This window comes from Oncorhynchus keta, chromosome 18 (assembly GCF_023373465.1).
Source record: "Oncorhynchus keta strain PuntledgeMale-10-30-2019 chromosome 18, Oket_V2, whole genome shotgun sequence".
NCBI classification, from domain to species: Eukaryota; Metazoa; Chordata; class Actinopteri; order Salmoniformes; family Salmonidae; genus Oncorhynchus; species Oncorhynchus keta.
In genome coordinates this window covers 52,263,674-52,285,815 of record NC_068438.1, presented here as the reverse complement: position 1 = coordinate 52,285,815, position 22,142 = coordinate 52,263,674, and the positions used below count along the sequence as shown (strand labels likewise).

The 22,142-nt window shown below is 54.5% G+C and overlaps 1 protein-coding gene across 1 annotated transcript in view; it reads left to right on the top strand.

The window, feature by feature from the left end:
• Positions 1-21,615, top strand: part of rcbtb2 (regulator of chromosome condensation (RCC1) and BTB (POZ) domain containing protein 2) — a 63,613-nt gene extending 41,998 nt beyond the window's left edge. The window contains exons 10-12 of the mRNA XM_052468858.1: positions 5,595-5,734; positions 17,864-17,994; positions 21,406-21,615. Of these exons, the coding sequence (XP_052324818.1) occupies positions 5,595-5,734; positions 17,864-17,994; positions 21,406-21,546 (412 nt within the window). The 3' untranslated portion in view covers positions 21,547-21,615. The remainder of the gene's footprint in view (positions 1-5,594; positions 5,735-17,863; positions 17,995-21,405) is intronic.
• Positions 21,616-22,142: the final 527 nt, after the last annotated feature.

Below are 22,142 nucleotides of genomic sequence, written 5' to 3'. Positions count from 1 at the left end.
CCCCCACCTGATATAGATTGACCAGGTGAAAACATTAAGTACACCTGCTGTCCCCCCCACCTGATATAGATTGACCAGGTGAAAACATTAAGTACACCTGCTGTTCCCCCTCCCCCCACCTGACATAGATTGACCAGGTGAAAACATTAAGTACACCTGCTGTTCCCCTCCCCCCACCTGATATAGATTGACCAGGTGAAAACATTAAGTACACCTGCTGCCCCCCACCTGACATAGATTGACCAGGTGAAAACATTAAGTACACCTGCTGCCCCCCTCCCCCCACCTGACATAGATTGACCAGGTGAAAACATTAAGTACACCTGCCCCCCCCCCCACCTGACATAGATTGACCAGGTGAAAACATTAAGTACACCTGCTGCCCCCCCCCCACCTGACATAGATTGACCAGGTGAAAACATTAAGTACACCTGCTGCCCCCCCACCTGACATAGATTGACCAGGTGAAAACATTAAGTACACCTGCTGCCCCCACCTGACATAGATTGACCAGGTGAAAACATTAAGTACACCTGCTGCCCCCCCCCACCTGACATAGATTGACCAGGTGAAAACATTAAGTACACCTGCTGTTCCCCCTCCCCCCACCTGACATAGATTGACCAGGTGAAAACATTAAGTACACCTGCTGTTCCCCCTCCCCCCACCTGACATAGATTGACCAGGTGAAAACATTAAGTACACCTGCTGTTTCCCCCTCCCCCCACCTGACATAGATTGACCAGGTGAAAACATTAAGTACACCTGCTGTTCCCCCTCCCCCCCACCTGACATAGATTGACCAGGTGAAAACATTAAGTACACCTGCTGCCCCCCACCTCCCCCTCCCCCCACCTGACATAGATTGACCAGGTGAAACATTAAGTACACCTGCTGCCCCCCACCTGACATAGATTGACCAGGTGAAAACATTAAGTACACCTGCTGTTTTCCCCCTCCCCCCACCTGACATAGATTGACCAGGTGAAAACATTAAGTACACCTGCTGCCCCCCACCTGACATAGATTGACCAGGTGAAAACATTAAGTACACCTGCTGTTCCCCCCACCCATAGATTGACCCCACCTGCCCCCCACCATAGATTGACCAGGTGAAAACATTAAGTACACCTGCTGTCCCCCCCACCTGACATAGATTGACCAGGTGAAAACATTAAGTACACCTGCTGTCCCCCCCACCTGACATAGATTGACCAGGTGAAAACATTAAGTACACCTGCTGTCCCCCCACCTGATATAGATTGACCAGGTGAAAACATTAAGTACACCTGCTGTCCCCCCCCACCTGACATAGATTGACCAGGTGAAACATTAAGTACACCTGCTGCCCCCCCCCCCACCTGACATAGATTGACCAGGTGAAAACATTAAGTACACCTGCTGTCCCCCCACCTGACATAGATTGACCAGGTGAAACATTAAGTACACCTGCTGTCCCCCCACCTGACATAGATTGACCAGGTGAAAACATTAAGTACACCTGCTGTCCCCCCCCACCTGATATAGATTGACCAGGTGAAAACATTAAGTACACCTGCTGTCCCCCCCCACCTGACATAGATTGACCAGGTGAAAACATTAAGTACACCTGCTGTCCCCCCACCTGACATAGATTGACCAGGTGAAAACATTAAGTACACCTGCTGTCCCCCCCCACCTGACATAGATTGACCAGGTGAAAACATTAAGTACACCTGCTGTCCCCCACCTGACATAGATTGACCAGGTGAAAACATTAAGTACACCTGCTGTCCCCCCACCTGACATAGATTGACCAGGTGAAAACATTAAGTACACCTGCTGTCCCCCCCCACCTGACATACAGATTGACCAGGTGAAAACATTAAGTACACCTGCTGTCCCCCCCACCTGACATAGATTGACCAGGTGAAAACATTAAGTACACCTGCTGTCCCTCCCCCCACCTGACATAGATTGACCAGGTGAAAACATTAAGTACACCTGCTGTCCCCCCCCCCCCACCTGACATAGATTGACCAGATTGACCAAAACATTACACCTGCTGTCCCCCCACCTGACATAGATTGACCAGGTGAAACATTAAGTACACCTGCTGTCCCCCCCACCTGACATAGATTGACCAGGTGAAAACATTAAGTACACCTGCTGTCCCCCCACCTGACATAGATTGACCAGGTGAAAACATTAAGTACACCTGCTGTCCCCCTCCCCCCACCTGACATAGATTGACCAGGTGAAAACATTAAGTACACCTGCTGTCCCCCTCCCCCACCTGACATAGATTGACCAGGTGAAACATTAAGTACACCTGCTGTCCCCCCTCCCCCCACCTGACATAGATTGACCAGGTGAAAACATTAAGTACACCTGCTGCCCCCCACCTGACATAGATTGACCAGGTGAAAACATTAAGTACACCTGCTGCCCCCCCTCCCCCCACCTGACATAGATTGACCAGGTGAAAACATTAAGTACACCTGCTGCCCCCCCCCCCACCTGACATAGTACACCTGCTGACCTGATATAGATTGACCAGGTGAAAACATTAAGTACACCTGCTGCCCCCCCCCCCCACCTGACATAGATTGACCAGGTGAAAACATTAAGTACACCTGCTGCCCCCTCCCCCCACCTGATATAGATTGACCAGGTGAAAACATTAAGTACACCTGCTGCCCCCCTCCCCCCACCTGACATAGATTGACCAGGTGAAAACATTAAGTACACCTGCTGCCCCCCCTCCCCCCACCTGATATAGATTGACCAGGTGAAAACATTAAGTACACCTGCTGTCCCCCCCCCCACCTGACATAGATTGACCAGGTGAAAACATTAAGTACACCTGCTGACCCCCCTCCCCCCACCTGATATAGATTGACCAGGTGAAAACATTAAGTACACCTGCTGCCCCCCCCCCCACCTGACATAGATTGACCAGGTGAAAACATTTACACCTGCTGTCCCCCCACCTGACATAGATTGACCCTGCTGCCCCCTCCCCCCACCTGACATAGATTGACCAGGTGAAAACATTAAGTACACCTGCTGCCCCCACCTGACATAGATTGACCAGGTGAAAACATTAAGTACACCTGCTGCCCCCCCACCTGACATAGATTGACCAGGTGAAAACATTAAGTACACCTGCTGTCCCCCCCCCCCCCCCCCCACCTGACATAGATTGACCAGGTGAAAACATTAAGTACACCTGCTGTCCCCCTCCCCCACCTGACATAGATTGACCAGGTGAAAACATTAAGTACACCTGCTGTTCCCCCTCCCCCCACCTGACATAGATTGACCAGGTGAAAACATTAAGTACACCTGCTGTTCCCCCTCCCCCCACCTGACATAGATTGACCAGGTGAAAACATTAAGTACACCTGCTGTTCCCCCTCCCCCCCCCACCTGACATAGATTGACCAGGTGAAAACATTAAGTACACCTGCTGTTCCCCCTCCCCCCACCTGACATAGATTGACCAGGTGAAAACATTAAGTACACCTGCTGTTCCCCCTCCCCCCACCTGACATAGATTGACCAGGTGAAAACATTAAGTACACCTGCTGTCCCCCCTCCCCCCACCTGACATAGATTGACCAGGTGAAAACATTAAGTACACCTGCTGTTCCCCCTCCCCCCACCTGACATAGATTGACCAGGTGAAAACATTAAGTACACCTGCTGCCCCCCACCTGACATAGATTGACCAGGTGAAAACATTGTACACCTGCTGTTCCCCCTCCCCCCACCTGACATAGATTGACCAGGTGAAAACATTAAGTACACCTGCTGCCCCCCACCTGACATAGATTGACCAGGTGAAACATTAAGTACACCTGCTGTCCCCCCACCTGACATAGATTGACCAGGTGAAAACATTAAGTACACCTGCTGTCCCCCCACCTGACATAGATTGACCAGGTGAAAACATTAAGTACACCTGCTGCCCCCTCCCCCACCTGACATAGATTGACCAGGTGAAAACATTAAGTACATGTGGTAGTAGGTGCCGGAGGCAGGTGTTCCTAATGTTTGGTGTACTCCATGTAGAAACTAGATGCATATTTACAAAAGTATATGGACACCTATTCAAATTAGTGGATTCGGGCTATTTTAGCCACACACCAGTTGCTAGCAGGCGTTAAAAATCGAGCACACAGCATTGCAATCTCCATAGACAAACATTGGAAGTAGAATGGCCCGTACTGAAAAACTCTTTCAACGTGGCACTGTTATAGGGATGCCATCTTTCCAACAAGTCAGTTTGTCATATTCTTGCTCTGCTAGAGCTGCCCCGGTCAACTGTAAGTGCTGTTATTTTGAAGTGGAAAAGTCTAGGAGCAACAACGGCTCAGCCGTGGAGTGGTAGGCCACACAAGCTCACAGAACGGGAGTGGCGAGTGATGAGGCGCGTAAAACAATTATCTGTCTTCGGTTGCAACACTCACTACCGAGTTCCAAACTGCCTCTGGAAGCAACGTCAGCACAAGAACTGTTCGTCGGAAGCTTCATGAAATGGGTTTCCGTGGCCGAGCAGCCGCACACAAGCCTAAGATCACCATGTCCAATGCCAAGCGTCGGCTGGAGTGGTGTAATGCTCAGCGCCATTGGAATCTAGAGCAGTGGAAACGCGTTCTCTGGTGATGAATCACTCTTCAGCATCTGGCTGTCCGACTGACAAATCTCGGGGTTTTTTTCGGATGCCAGGAGAACACTATTTGCCCCAATGCATAGTGCCAACTGTAAAGTTTGGTGGATGAGGAATAATGGTCTGGGGCTGTTTTTCATGATTCGGGCCCCTTAGTTCCAGTGAAGGGAAATCTTAACACTACAGCATACAATGACATTCTAGATGATTCTATGCTTCAAACTTTGTGGCAACAGTTTGGGGAAGGTCCTTTCCAGCATGACAATGCCCCCATGCACAAAGCAAGGTCCATACAGAAATGGTTTGTCAAGATCGGTGTGGAAGAACTTGACTGGCCTGCGCAGAGCCCTGACCTCAACCCCATCGAACACCTTTGGGATGAATTGGAACGCCGACTGCGAGCCAGGCCTAATCGCCCAACATCAGTGTCCGACCTCACTAATGCTCTTGTGGCTGAATGGAACCAAGTCCCCCACAGCAATGTTCCAACATCTAGTGGAAAGCCTTCCCAGAAGAGTGGAGGCTGTTATAGCAGCAATGTTCCAACATCTAGTGGAAAGCCTTCCCAGAAGAGTGGAGGCTGTTATAGCAGCAATGTTCCAACATCTAGTGGAAAGCCTTCCCAGAAGAGTGGAGGCTGTTATAGCAGCAAAGGAGGGGGACCAACTCCATATTAATGCCCATGATTTTGGAATGAGATGTTCGATGAGCAGGTGTCCACATACTTTTGTTCATGTAGTGCATCTAATATGCAGCTAGCAGAGATCAACATGGGCTGAATTCAAACTTTACATCAGGGCACATATTTTCCATGGTGACTGGTCTGTTGTCAACCTCCACGGTGACTGATCTCCACGGTGACTGATCTCCACGGTGACTGATCTCCACGGTGACTGATCTCCACGGTGACTGATCTGTTGTCATCTTTCCATGTTTTCAGGTGTGAACATTTCCGTGTGTTGCTGAACGAGACCGACGAGGAGTCTATCGAGATTCACCAGTTCTCTTACCTGGTCTACAGGGCCTTCCTCGAATACCTTTACACAGACACCATCAACCTGCCTCCGGAGGACGCCATAGGTTCATATATTTATTTAACCTTCTATTTAATGGGGAAAGTCAGTTAAGAACAAATTCTTATTTGCAATGACGGCCTAGGAACAGTGGGTTAACTGGTCTAGGAACAGTGGGTTAACTGGTCTAGGAACAGTAGGTTAACTGGTCTAGGAACAGTGGGTTAAACTGCCTTTGTTCAGGAGGCAGATACAACAGACAACAACCTTGTCAGCAGGGGATTCGATCTTGCAACAGTGGGTTACTAGTCCAACGGAACCACTGGGCTACCCTGCCACCTCTCTCTAACCACTGGGCTACCCTGCCACCTCTAGGAACCACTGGGTTACCCTGCCACCTTTGTTCTAACCACTAGTCTGCCCTGCAACCTCTTGTCACTCTAACCACTAGGCTGCCCTGCCACCTCTACACTCTAACCACTAGGCTCCCCTGCCACCTCTACACTCTAACCACTAGACTACCCTGCCACCTCTAACCACTAGGCTACCCTGCCACCTCTAACCACTAGGCTACCCTGCTACCCTGCCACCTCTAACCACTAGGCAACCCTGCCACCTCTAACCACTAGGCAACCCTGCCACCTCTAACCACTAGGCAACCCTGCCACCTCTAACCACTAGGCTACCCTGCCGTCTCTAACCACTAGGCTACTCTGCCGTCTCTAACCACTAGGCAACCCTGCCGTCTCTAACCACTAGGCAACCCTGCCACCTCTCTAACCACTAGGCTACCCTGCCGTCTCTAACCACTAGGCTACCCTGCCGTCTCTAACCACTAGGCTACCCTGCCGTCTCTAACCACTAGGCTACCCTGCCGTCTCTAACCACTAGGCTACCCTGCCGTCTCTAACCACTAGGCTACCCTGCCGTCTCTAACCACTAGGCTACCCTGCCGTCTCTAACCACTAGGCAACCCTGCCGTCTCTAACCACTAGGCTACCCTGCCGTCTCTAACCACTAGGCTACCCTGCCGTCTCTAACCACTAGGCTACCCTGCCGTCTCTAACCACTAGGCTACCCTGCCGTCTCTAACCACTAGGCTACCCTGCCGTCTCTAACCACTAGGCAACCCTGCCGTCTCTAACCACTAGGCAACCCTGCCGTCTCTAACCACTAGGCAACCCTGCCGTCTCTAACCACTAGGCTACCCTGCCGTCTCTAACCACTAGGCTACCCTGCCGTCTCTAACCACTAGGCTACCCTGCCGTCTCTAACCACTAGGCTACCCTGCCGTCTCTAACCACTAGGCTACCCTGCCGTCTCTAACCACTAGGCTACCCTGCCGTCTCTAACCACTAGGCTACCCTGCCGTCTCTAACCACTAGGCTACCCTGCCGTCTCTAACCACTAGGCTACCCTGCCGTCTCTAACCACTAGGCTACCCTGCCGTCTCTAACCACTAGGCTACCCTGCCGTCTCTAACCACTAGGCCACCCTGCCGTCTCTAACCACTACTCTACCTTGCCACCTCTACACTCTAACCACTAGGCAACCCTGCCGTCTCTAACCACTAGGCTACCCTGCCACCTCTACACTCTAACCACTAGGCTACCCTGCCACCTCTACACTCTAACCACTAGGCTACCCTGCCACCTCTACACTCTAACCACTAGGCTGCCCTACCACCTCTACACTCTAACCACTAGGCTGCCCTACCGCCTCTACACTCTAACCACTAGACTACCCTGCCGCCTCTACACTCTAACCACTAGGCTACCCTGCCGCCTCTACACTCTAACCACTAGGCTACCCTGCCGCCTCTACACTCTAACCACTAGGCTACCCTGTCGCCTCTACACTCTAACCACTAGGCTACCCTGCCGTCTCTAACCACTAGGCTACCCTGCCGTCTCTAACCACTAGGCTACCCTGCCGTCTCTAACCACTAGGCTACCCTGCCGTCTCTAACCACTAGGCTACCCTGCCGTCTCTAACCACTAGGCTACCCTGCCGTCTCTAACCACTAGGCTACCCTGCCGTCTCTAACCACTAGGCTACCCTGCCGTCTCTAACCACTAGGCTACTCTGCCGTCTCTAACCACTAGACTACCCTGCCGCCTCTACACTCTAACCACTAGGCTACCCTGCCACCTCTACACTCTAACCACTAGGCTGCCCTACCACCTCTACACTCTAACCACTAGACTACCCTGCCGCCTCTACACTCTAACCACTAGGCTACCCTGCCACCTCTACACTCTAACCACTAGGCTACCCTGCCGCTCTACACTCTAACCACTAGGCTACCCTGCCACCTCTACACTAACCACTAGGCTACCCTGCCGTCTCTAACCACTACTCTACCTTGCCACCTCTACACTCTAACCACTAGGCAACCCTGCCGTCTCTAACCACTCTACCTTGCCACCTCTACACTCTAACCACTAGGCTGCCCTACCACCTCTACACTCTAACCACTAGGCTGCCCTACCACCTCTACACTCTAACCACTAGACTACCCTGCCGCCTCTACACTCTAACCACTAGACTACCCTGCCGCCTCTACACTCTAACCACTAGGCTACCCTGCCGCCTCTACACTCTAACCACTAGGCTACCCTGCCGCCTCTACACTCTAACCACTAGGCTACCCTGCCTCCTCTACACTCTAACCACTAGGCTACCCTGCCACCTCTACACTCTAACCACTAGGCTACCCTGCCGCCTCTACACTCTAACCACTAGGCTACCTGCCACCTCTACACTCTAACCACTAGGCTACCCTGCCACCTCTACACTCTAACCACTAGCCTCCCTACCACCTCTACACTCTAACCACTAGGCTACCCTGCCGCCTCTACACTCTAACCACTAGGCTACCTGCCTCCTCTACACTCTAACCACTAGGCTACCCTGCCGCTCTACACTCTAACCACTAGGCTACCCTGCCGCCTCTACACTCTAACCACTAGGCTACCCTGCCACCTCTACACTCTAACCACTAGGCTACCCTGCCACCTCTACACTCTAACCACTAGGCTACCCTGCCACCTCTACACTCTAACCACTAGACTACCCTGCCACCTCTAACCACTAGGCTACCCTGCTACCCTGCCACGTCTAACCACTAGGCAACCCTGCCACCTCTAACCACTAGGCAACCCTGCCACCTCTAACCACTAGGCAACCCTGCCGTCTCTAACCACTAGGCTACCCTGCCGTCTCTAACCACTAGGCTACCCTGCCGTCTCTAACCACTAGGCAACCCTGCCGTCTCTAACCACTAGGCAACCCTGCCGTCTCTAACCACTAGGCAACCCTGCCGTCTCTAACCACTAGGCAACCCTGCCGTCTCTAACCACTAGGCTACCCTGCCGTCTCTAACCACTAGGCTACCCTGCCGTCTCTAACCACTAGGCTACCCTGCCGTCTCTAACCACTAGGCAACCCTGCCGTCTCTAACCACTAGGCAACCCTGCCGTCTCTAACCACTAGGCTACCCTGCCGTCTCTAACCACTAGGCTACCCTGCCGGTCTCTAACCACTAGGCTACCCTGCCGTCTCTAACCACTAGGCTACCCTGCCGTCTCTAACCACTAGGCTACCCTGCCGTCTCTAACCACTAGGCTACCCTGCCGTCTCTAACCACTAGGCTACCCTGCCGTCTCTAACCACTAGGCTACCCTGCCACCTCTACACTCTAACCACTAGGCTGCCCTACCACCTCTACACTCTAACCACTAGACTACCCTGCCGCCTCTACACTCTAACCACTAGGCTACCCTGCCACCTCTACACTCTAACCACTAGGCTACCCTGCCGCCTCTACACTCTAACCACTAGGCTACCCTGTCACCTCTACACTCTAACCACTAGGCTACCCTGCCGCCTCTACACTCTAACCACTAGGCTACCCTGCCACCTCTACACTCTAACCACTAGGCAACCCTGCCGTTTCTAACCACTACTCTACCTTGCCACCTCTACACTCTAACCACTAGGCTGCCCTGCCACCTCTACACTCTAACCACTAGGCTACCCTGCCGCCTCTACACTCTAACCACTAGGCTACCTGCCACCTCTACACTCTAACCACTAGGCTACCCTGCCACCTCTACACTCTAACCACTAGGCTACCTGCCTCCTCTGCACTCTAACCACTAGGCTACCCTGCCGCCTCTACACTCTAAACACTAGGCTACCCTGCCGCCTCTACACTCTAACCACTAGGCTACCCTGCCACCTCTACACTCTAACCACTAGGCTACCCTGCCACCTCTACACTCTAACCACTAGACTACCCTGCCACCTCTACACTCTAACCACTAGGCTACCCTGCCGCCTCTACACTCTAACCACTAGGCTACCCTGTCACCTCTACACTCTAACCACTAGGCTACCCTGCCGCTCTACACTCTAACCACTAGGCTACCCTGCCACCTCTACACTCTAACCACTAGGCAACCCTGCCGTTTCTAACCACTACTCTACCTTGCCACCTCTACACTCTAACCACTAGGCTACCCTGCCACCTCTACACTCTAACCACTAGGCTACCCTGCCGCCTCTACACTCTAACCACTAGGCTACCTGCCACCTCTACACTCTAACCACTAGGCTACCCTGCCGCCTCTACACTCTAAACACTAGGCTACCCTGCCGCCTCTACACTCTAACCACTAGGCTACCCTGCCACCTCTACACTCTAACCACTAGGCTACCCTGCCACCTCTACACTCTAACCACTAGACTACCCTGCCACCTCTAACCACTAGACTACCCTGCCACCTCTAACCACTAGGCTACCCTGCCACCTCTAACCACTAGGCTACCCTGCTACCCTGCCACCTCTAACCACTAGGCTACCCTGCCGTCTCTAACCACTAGGCTACCCTGCCGTCTCTAACCACTAGGCTACCCTGCCGTCTCTAACCACTAGGCTACCCTGCCGTCTCTAACCACTAGGCTACCCTGCCATCTCTAACCACTAGGCTACCCTGCCGTCTCTAACCACTAGGCTACCCTGCCGTCTCTAACCACTAGGCTACCCTGCCGTCTCTAACCACTAGGCTACCCTGCCGTCTCTAACCACTAGGCTACCCTGCCGTCTCTAACCACTAGGCTACCCTGCCGTCTCTAACCACTAGGCTACCCTGCCGTCTCTAACCACTAGGCTACCCTGCCGTCTCTAACCACTAGGCTACCCTGCCGTCTCTAACCACTAGGCTACCCTGCCGTCTCTAACCACTAGGCTATCCTGCCGTCTCTAACCACTACTCTACCTTGCCGCCTCTACACTCTAACCACTAGGCTCCCCTGCCGTCTCTAACCACTACTCTACCTTGCCACCTCTACACTCTAACCACTAGGCAACCCTGCCGTCTCGAACCACTACTCTACCTTGCCACCTCTACACCTAACCACTAGGCTACCCTGCCACCTCTACACTCTAACCACTAGGCTACCCTGCCACCTCTACACTCTAACCACTAGGCTACCCTGCCACCTCTACACTCTAACCACTAGGCTGCCCTACCACCTCTACACTCTAACCACTAGGCTGCCCTACCACCTCTACACTCTAACCACTAGGCTAGGCTACCCTGCCACCTCTACACTCTAACCACTAGGCTACCCTGCCACCTCTACACTCTAACCACTAGGCTGCCCTGCCACCCCTACACTCTAACCACTAGGCTACCCTGCCACCTCTACACTCTAACCACTAGGCTACCCTGCCACCTCTACACTCTAACCACTAGGCTACCCTGCCACCTCTACACTCTAACCACTAGGCTACCCTGCCACCTCTACACTCTAACCACTAGGCAACCCTGCCGTTTCTAACCACTACTCTACCTTGCCACCTCTACACTCTAACCACTAGGCTACCCTGCCACCTCTACACTCTAACCACTAGGCTACCCTGCCGCCTCTACACTCTAACCACTAGGCTACCTGCCACCTCTACACTCTAACCACTAGGCTACCCTGCCACCTCTACACTCTAACCACTAGGCTACCTGCCTCCTCTACACTCTAACCACTAGGCTACCCTGCCGCCTCTACACTCTAAACACTAGGCTACCCTGCCGCCTCTACACTCTAACCACTAGGCTACCCTGCCACCTCTACACTCTAACCACTAGGCTACCCTGCCACCTCTACACTCTAACCACTAGACTACCCTGCCACCTCTACACTCTAACCACTAGGCTACCCTGCCGCCTCTACACTCTAACCACTAGGCTACCCTGTCACCTCTACACTCTAACCACTAGGCTACCCTGCCGCCTCTACACTCTAACCACTAGGCTACCCTGCCACCTCTACACTCTAACCACTAGGCAACCCTGCCGTTTCTAACCACTACTCTACCTTGCCACCTCTACACTCTAACCACTAGGCTACCCTGCCACCTCTACACTCTAACCACTAGGCTACCCTGCCGCCTCTACACTCTAACCACTAGGCTACCTGCCACCTCTACACTCTAACCACTAGGCTACCCTGCCGCCTCTACACTCTAAACACTAGGCTACCCTGCCGCCTCTACACTCTAACCACTAGGCTACCCTGCCACCTCTACACTCTAACCACTAGGCTACCCTGCCACCTCTACACTCTAACCACTAGACTACCCTGCCACCTCTAACCACTAGACTACCCTGCCACCTCTAACCACTAGGCTACCCTGCCACCTCTAACCACTAGGCTACCCTGCTACCCTGCCACCTCTAACCACTAGGCTACCCTGCCGTCTCTAACCACTAGGCTACCCTGCCACCTCTAACCACTAGGCTACCCTGCCGTCTCTAACCACTAGGCTACCCTGCCTCTCTAACCACTAGGCTACCCTGCCATCTCTAACCACTAGGCTACCCTGCCGTCTCTAACCACTAGGCTACCCTGCCGTCTCTAACCACTAGGCTACCCTGCCGTCTCTAACCACTAGGCTACCCTGCCGTCTCTAACCACTAGGCTACCCTGCCGTCTCTAACCACTAGGCTACCCTGCCGTCTCTAACCACTAGGCTACCCTGCCGTCTCTAACCACTAGGCTACCCTGCCGTCTCTAACCACTAGGCTACCCTGCCGTCTCTAACCACTAGGCTACCCTGCCGTCTCTAACCACTAGGCTACCCTGCCGTCTCTAACCACTAGGCTACCCTGCCGTCTCTAACCACTAGGCTACCCTGCCGTCTCTAACCACTAGGCTATCCTGCCGTCTCTAACCACTACTCTACCTTGCCGCCTCTACACTCTAACCACTAGGCTCCCTGCCGTCTCTAACCACTACTCTACCTTGCCACCTCTACACTCTAACCACTAGGCAACCCTGCCGTCTCGAACCACTACTCTACCTTGCCACCTCTACACTCTAACCACTAGGCTGCCCTGCCACCTCTACACTCTAACCACTAGGCTACCCTGCCACCTCTACACTCTAACCACTAGGCTACCCTGCCACCTCTACACTCTAACCACTAGGCTGCCCTACCACCTCTACACTCTAACCACTAGGCTGCCCTACCACCTCTACACTCTAACCACTAGGCTAGGCTACCCTGCCACCTCTACACTCTAACCACTAGGCTACCCTGCCACCTCTACACTCTAACCACTAGGCTACCCTGCCACCCCTACACTCTAACCACTAGGCTACCCTGCCACCTCTACACTCTAACCACTAGGCTACCCTGCCACCTCTACACTCTAACCACTAGGCTACCCTGCCACCTCTACACTCTAACCGCTAGACTACCTGCCACCTCTACACTCTAACCACTAGGCTACCCTGCCGCCTCTACACTCTAACCACTAGGCTACCCTGTCACCTCTACACTCTAACCACTAGGCTACCCTGCCGCTCTACACTCTAACCACTAGGCTACCCTGCCACCTCTACACTCTAACCACTAGGCAACCCTTGCCGTTTCTAACCACTACTCTACCTTGCCACCTCTACACTCTAACCACTAGGCTACCCTGCCACCTCTACACTCTAACCACTAGGCTACCCTGCCGCCTCTACACTCTAACCACTAGGCTACCTGCCACCTCTACACTCTAACCACTAGGCTACCCTGCCACCTCTACACTCTAACCACTAGGCTACCTGCCTCCTCTACACTCTAACCACTAGGCTACCCTGCCGCCTCTACACTCTAAACACTAGGCTACCCTGCCGCCTCTACACTCTAACCACTAGGCTACCCTGCCACCTCTACACTCTAACCACTAGGCTACCCTGCCACCTCTACACTCTAACCACTAGACTACCCTGCCACCTCTAACCACTAGACTACCCTGCCACCTCTAACCACTAGGCTACCCTGCCACCTCTAACCACTAGGCTACCCTGCTACCCTGCCACCTCTAACCACTAGGCAACCCTGCCACCTCTAACCACTAGGCTACCCTGCCGTCTCTAACCACTAGGCTACCCTGCCGTCTCTAACCACTAGGCTACCCTGCCGTCTCTAACCACTAGGCTACCCTGCCGTCTCTAACCACTAGGCTACCCTGCCGTCTCTAACCACTAGGCTACCCTGCCGTCTCTAACCACTAGGCTACCCTGCCGTCTCTAACCACTAGGCTACCCTGCCGTCTCTAACCACTAGGCTACCCTGCCGTCTCTAACCACTAGGCTACCCTGCCGTCTCTAACCACTAGGCTACCCTGCCGTCTCTAACCACTAGGCTACCCTGCCGTCTCTAACCACTAGGCTACCCTGCCGTCTCTAACCACTAGGCTACCCTGCCGTCTCTAACCACTAGGCTACCCTGCCGTCTCTAACCACTACTCTACCTTGCCGCCTCTACACTCTAACCACTAGGCTACCCTGCCGTCTCTAACCACTACTCTACCTTGCCACCTCTACACTCTAACCACTAGGCTGCCCTACCACCTCTACACTCTAACCACTAGGCTGCCCTACCACCTCTACACTCTAACCACTAGGCTGCCCTACCACCTCTACACTCTAACCACTAGGCTGCCCTGCCGCCTCTACACTCTAACCACTAGACTACCCTGCCGCCTCTACACTCTAACCACTAGGCTACCCTGCCACCTCTACACTCTAACCACTAGGCAACCCTGCCGTTTCTAACCACTACTCTACCTTGCCACCTCTACACTCTAACCACTAGGCTACCCTGCCACCTCTACACTCTAACCACTAGGCTGCCCTACCACCTCTACACTCTAACCACTAGGCTGCCCTACCACCTCTACACTCTAACCACTAGGCTACCTGCCACCTCTACACTCTAACCACTAGGCTACCCTGCCACCTCTACACTCTAACCACTAGGCTACCTGCCTCCTCTACACTCTAACCACTAGGCTACCCTGCCGCCTCTACACTCTAAACACTAGGCTACCCTGCCGCCTCTACACTCTAACCACTAGGCTACCCTGCCACCTCTACACTCTAACCACTAGGCTACCCTGCCACCTCTACACTCTAACCACTAGACTACCCTGCCACCTCTAACCACTAGACTACCCTGCCACCTCTAACCACTAGGCTACCCTGCCACCTCTAACCACTAGGCTACCCTGCTACCCTGCCACCTCTAACCACTAGGCTACCCTGCCGTCTCTAACCACTAGGCTACCCTGCCGTCTCTAACCACTAGGCTACCCTGCCGTCTCTAACCACTAGGCTACCCTGCCGTCTCTAACCACTAGGCTACCCTGCCGTCTCTAACCACTAGGCTACCCTGCCGTCTCTAACCACTAGGCTACCCTGCCGTCTCTAACCACTAGGCTACCCTGCCGTCTCTAACCACTAGGCTACCCTGCCGTCTCTAACCACTAGGCTACCCTGCCGTCTCTAACCACTAGGCTACCCTGCCGTCTCTAACCACTAGGCTACCCTGCCGTCTCTAACCACTAGGCTACCCTGCCGTCTCTAACCACTAGGCTACCCTGCCGTCTCTAACCACTACTCTACCTTGCCGCCTCTACACTCTAACCACTAGGCTCCCTGCCGTCTCTAACCACTACTCTACCTTGCCACCTCTACACTCTAACCACTAGGCTACCCTGCCACCTCTACACTCTAACCACTAGGCTACCCTGCCACCTCTACACTCTAACCACTAGGCTACCCTGCCACCTCTACACTCTAACCACTAGGCTGCCCTACCACCTCTACACTCTAACCACTAGGCTGCCCTACCACCTCTACACTCTAACCACTAGGCTGCCCTACCACCTCTACACTCTAACCACTAGGCTGCCCTGCCGCCTCTACACTCTAACCACTAGACTACCCTGCCGCCTCTACACTCTAACCACTAGGGCTACCCTGCCACCTCTACACTCTAACCACTAGGCAACCCTGCCTCTACTTCTAACCACTACTCTACCTTGCCACCTCTACACTCTAACCACTAGGCTACCCTGCCACCTCTACACTCTAACCACTAGGCTGCCCTACCACCTCTACACTCTAACCACTAGGCTGCCCTACCACCTCTACACTCTAACCACTAGGCTCCCTGCCACCTCTACACTCTAACCACTAGGCTACCCTGCCACCTCTACACTCTAACCACTAGGCTGCCCTACCACCTCTACACTCTAACCACTAGGCTACCCTGCCCCCGCTACACTCTAACCACTAGGCTACCCTGCCGTCTCTAACCACTACTCTACCTTGCCACCTCTACACTCTAACCACTAGGCAACCCTGCCGTCTCTAACCACTACTCTACCTTGCCACCTCTACACTCTAACCACTAGGCTGCCCTACCACCTCTACACTCTAACCACTAGGCTGCCCTACCACCTCTACACTCTAACCACTAGGCTGCCCTACCACCTCTACACTCTAACCACTAGACTATCCTGCCGCCTCTACACTCTAACCACTAGACTACCCTGCCGCCTCTACACTCTAACCACTAGGCTACCCTGCCGCCTCTCTACACTCTAACCACTAGGCTACCCTGCCGCCTCTACACTCTAACCACTAGGCTACCCTGCCACCTCTACACTCTAACCACTAGGCTACCCTGCCGCCTCTACACTCTAACCACTAGGCTACCTGCCACCTCTACACTCTAACCACTAGGCTACCCTGCCACCTCTACACTCTAACCACTAGGCTACCCTGCCACCTCTACACTCTAACCACTAGGCTACCCTGCCACCTCTACACTCTAACCACTAGGCTACCCTGCCACCTCTACACTCTAACCACTAGACTACCCTGCCACCTCTACACTCTAACCACTAGGCTACCCTGCCACCTCTACACTCTAACCACTAGGCTACCCTGCCACCTCTACACTCTAACCACTAGGCTACCCTGCCTCCTCTACACTCTAACCACTAGGCTACCCTGCCGCCTCTACACTCTAACCACTAGGCTACCCTGCCGCCTCTACACTCTAACCACTAGGCTACCCTGCCGCCTCTACACTCTAACCACTAGGCTACCTTCCTCCTCTACACTCTAACCACTAGGCTACCCTGCCGCCTCTACACTCTAACCACTAGGCTACCCTGCCGCCTCTACACTCTAACCACTAGGCTACCCTGCCGCCTCTACACTCTAACCACTAGGCTACCCTACCGCCTCTACACTCTAACCACTAGGCTACCCTGCCGCCTCTACACTCTAACCACTAGACTACCCTGCCACCTCTACACTCTAACCACTACTCTACCCTGCCGCCTCTACACTCTAACCACTAGGCTACCTGCCTCCTCTACACTCTAACCACTACTCTACCCTGCCACCTCTACACTCTAACCACTAGGCTACCCTGCCACCTCTACACTCTAACCACTAGACTACCCTGCCACCTCTACACTCTAACCACTAGGCTACCCTACCACCTCTACACTCTAACCACTAGACTACCCTGCCACCTCTACACTCTAACCACTACTCTACCCTGCCGCCTGGTACGACACAGTGTTTCCCCTAGATTATTCTCCAGGCGGGGGTGTAAAGAACTCCATAAGTACACCACAGTGTTTCCCCTAGATTATTTATTTACCAGATGTGGTTGCAAATGACCCCCAAAATCAGCATCTATGTGAGTTACGACAGCTTATAGAAAGTATTGTAAATGCACTAGAATTCCACCGTTAACTCAGAAAGAGATCACTATAAAATAAACTGGGTTACCATTTGGGCCGTATTCCATGTATCTCTCCTGTGTGTACCGTAGGTCTCCTGGACTTAGCTACGTTCTACCGTGAGACGCGTCTGAAGAGACTGTGTCAGGAGACCATCAAGAGAGGCATCTCTGAGGAAAACGCGATTACACTGCTCTCTGCTGCCGTCAAGTACGAGGCCAGGGTAAGAGGCTTTACACGTTCTGTTGTCCTCCCGTAGACCCTGAACACTGACCAGCCAGCCCCTCTCTGTTGTCCTCCCGTAGACCCTGAACACTGACCAGCCAGCCCCTCTCTGTTGTCCTCCCGTAGACCCTGAACACTGACCAGCCAGCCCAGACCCTCTGTTGTCCTCCCGTAGACCCTGAACACTGACCAGCCAGCCCACAGACCCTCTCTGTTGTCCTCCCGTAGACCCTGAACACTGACCAGCCAGCCCACAGACCCCTCTGTTGTCCTCCCGTAGACCCTGAACACTGACCAGCCAGCCCAGACCCTCTCTGTTGTCCTCCCGTAGACCCTGAACACTGACCAGCCAGCCCAGACCCTCTCTGTTGTCCTCCCGTAGACCCTGAACACTGACCAGCCAGCCCACAGACCCTCTCTGTTGTCCTCCGGTAGACCCTGAACACTGACCAGCCAGCCCAGACCCTCTCTGTTGTCCTCCGGTAGACCCTGAACACTGACCAGCCAGCCCAGACCCTCTCTGTTGTCCTCCCGTAGACCCTGAACACTGACCAGCCAGCCCACAGACCCTCTCTGTTGTCCTCCGGTAGACCCTGAACACTGACCAGCCAGCCCAGACCCTCTCTGTTGTCCTCCCGTAGACCCTGAACACTGACCAGCCAGCCCACAGACCCTCTCTGTTGTCCTCCCGTAGACCCTGAACACTGACCAGCCAGCCCACAGACCCTCTCTGTTGTCCTCCGGTAGACCCTGAACACTGACCAGCCAGCCCACAGACCCTCTCTGTTGTCCTCCCGTAGACCCTGAACACTGACCAGCCAGCCCAGACCCTCTCTGTTGTCCTCCTTAGACCTGAACACTGACCAGCCAGCCCAGACCCTCTCTGTTGTCCTCCCGTAGACCCTGAACACTGACCAGCCAGCCCCTCTCTGTTGTCCTCCCGTAGACCCTGAACACTGACCAGCCAGCCCACAGACCCTCTCTGTTGTCCTCCGGTAGACCCTGAACACTGACCAGCCAGCCCAGACCCTCTCTGTTGTCCTCCGGTAGACCCTGAACACTGACCAGCCAGCCCAGACCCTCTCTGTTGTCCTCCCATAGACCCTGAACACTGACCAGCCAGCCCACAGACCCTCTCTGTTGTCCTCCCGTAGACCCTGAACACTGACCAGCCAGCCCAGACCCTCTCTGTTGTCCTCCCTTAGACCCTGAACACTGACCAGCCAGCCCAGACCCTCTCTGTTGTCCTCCGGTAGACCCTGAACACTGACCAGCCAGCCCAGACCCTCTCTGTTGTCCTCCCGTAGACCCTGAACACTGACCAGCCAGCCCACAGACCCTCTCTGTTGTCCTCCCGTAGACCCTGAACACTGACCAGCCAGCCCAGACCCTCTCTGTTGTCCTCCCGTAGACCCTGAACACTGACCAGCCAGCCCAGACCCTCTCTGTTGTCCTCCGGTAGACCCTGAACACTGACCAGCCAGCCCAGACCCTCTCTGTTGTCCTCCCGTAGACCCTGAACACTGACCAGCCAGCCCAGGCCCTCTCTGTTGTCCTCCCGTAGACCCTGAACACTGACCAGCCAGCCCAGACCCTCTCTGTTGTCCTCCCGTAGACCCTGAACACTGACCAGCCAGCCCAGACCCTCTCTGTTGTCCTCCCGTAGACCCTGAACACTGACCAGCCAGCCCAGACCCTCTCTGTTGTCCTCCCGTAGACCCTGAACACTGACCAGCCAGCCCACAGACCCTCTCTGTTGTCCTCCCGTAGACCCTGAACACTGACCAGCCAGCCCAGACCCTCTGTTGTCCTCCGGTAGACCCTGAACACTGACCAGCCAGCCCAGACCCTCTCTGTTGTCCTCCCGTAGACCCTGAACACTGACCAGCCAGCCCACAGACCCTCTCTGTTGTCCTCCCGTAGACCCTGAACACTGACCAGCCAGCCCAGACCCTCTCTGTTGTCCTCCCGTAGACCCTGAACACTGACCAGCCAGCCCAGACCCTCTCTGTTGTCCTCCCGTAGACCCTGAACACTGACCAGCCAGCCCAGACCCTCTCTGTTGTCCTCCCGTAGACCCTGAACACTGACCAGCCAGCCCAGACCCTCTCTGTTGTCCTCCCGTAGACCCTGAACACTGACCAGCCAGCCCAGACCCTCTCTGTTGTCCTCCCGTAGACCCTGAAAACTGACCAGCCAGCCCAGACCCTCTCTGTTGTCCTCCCGTAGAACCTGAACACTGACCAGCCAGCCCACAGACCCTCTCTGTTGTCCTCCCGTAGACCCTGAACACTGACCAGCCAGCCCAGACCCTCTCTGTTGTTCCTCCCGTAGACCCTGAACACTGACCAGCCAGCCCAGACCCTCTCTGTTGTCCTCCGGTAGACTCTGAACACTGACCAGCCAGCCCAGACCCTCTCTGTTGTCCTCCCGTAGACCTGAACACTGACCAGCCAGCCCAGACCCTCTCTGTTGTCCTCCCTTAGACCCTGAACACTGACCAGCCAGCCCAGACCCTCTCTGTTGTCCTCCGGTAGACCCTGAACACTGACCAGCCAGCCCACAGACCCTCTCTGTTGTCCTCCCGTAGACCCTGAACACTGACCAGCCAGCCCAGACCCTCTCTGTTGTCCTCCCGTAGACCCTGAACACTGACCAGCCAGCCCAGACCCTCTCTGTTGTCCTCCCATAGACCCTGAACACTGACCAGCCAGCCCAGACCCTCTCTGTTGTCCTACCGTAGACCCTGAACACTGACCAGCCAGCCCAGACCCTCTCTGTTTCCTCCCGTAGACCTGAACACTGACCAGCCAGCCCAGACCCTCTCTGTTGTCCTCCCGTAGACCCTGAACACTGACCAGCCAGCCCAGACCCTCTCTGTTGTCCTCCGGTAGACCCTGAACACTGACCAGCCAGCCCAGACCCTCTCTGTTGTCCTCCCGTAGACCCTGAACACTGACCAGCCAGCCCAGACCCTCTCTGTTGTCCTCCCGTAGACCCTGAACACTGACCAGCCAGCCCAGACCCTCTCTGTTGTCCTCCCGTAGACCCTGAACACTGACCAGCCAGCCCAGACCCTCTCTGTTGTCCTCCCGTAGACCCTGAACACTGACCAGCCAGCCCAGACCCTCTCTGTTGTCCTCCCGTAGACCCTGAACACTGACCAGCCAGCCCACAGACCCTCTCTGTTGTCCTCCGGTAGACCCTGAACACTGACCAGCCAGCCCAGCCCCTCTCTGTCCTGTCCTGTTGTTCTCGTTGTGTTGTTCTCGTTGTGTTGTTCTCGTTGTGTTGTTCTCGTTGTGTTGTACCAGTAGTTCCTCTACCAGTCACTGCCCTCTGTGTTGTACTCCTCCTGTCCCCAGCGCTGACCACTGACCAGCCATCCATCTCCCTGTTCCTCCTACAGGACCTGGAAGAGTTCTGCTTCAAGTTCTGTGTCAACCACCTGACAGCCGTTACGCAGACGCAGGCCTTCGCCGACATGGACCACGAGCTGCTGAAGGACTTCATCAGTAAAGCTAGCCGATATGGGGCCTTCAAAAACTGACTGGTCGACAGCCCACTAGCTAAGACTCTGGGTTAAGAGACTGGGGAATGGGGATGGGGGATGGGATGGGATGGAGGAGCAGGAAGGGGAATGGGGGGATGGGAGAGAGGGAGTGGGGGGGGCAGGAAGGAGAATGGGGATGGAAGAGGGGGATGAAGGCAGATGGATGCCTATCTGAGAGAGAGGGGACAGAGATGTCTCAACCCTGGGAGAGAGGGGACAGAGATGTCTCAACCCTGGGAGAGAGGGGACAGAGATGTCTCAACCCTGGGAGAGAGGGGACAGAGATGTCTCAACTCTGGGAGAGAGGGGACAGAGATGTCTCAACCCTGGGAGAGAGGGGACAGAGATGTCTCAACTCTGGGAGAGAGGGGACAGAGATGTCTCAACTCTGGGAGAGAGGGGACAGAGATGTCTCAACCCTGGGAGAGAGGGGACAGAGATGTCTCAACCCTGGAAGAGAGGGGACAGAGATGTCTCAACCCTGGGAGAGAGGGGACAGAGCTGTCTCAACCCTGGAAGAGAGGGGACAGAGCTGTCTCAACCCTGGAAGAGAGGGGACAGAGATGTCTCAACCCTGGGAGAGAGGGGACAGA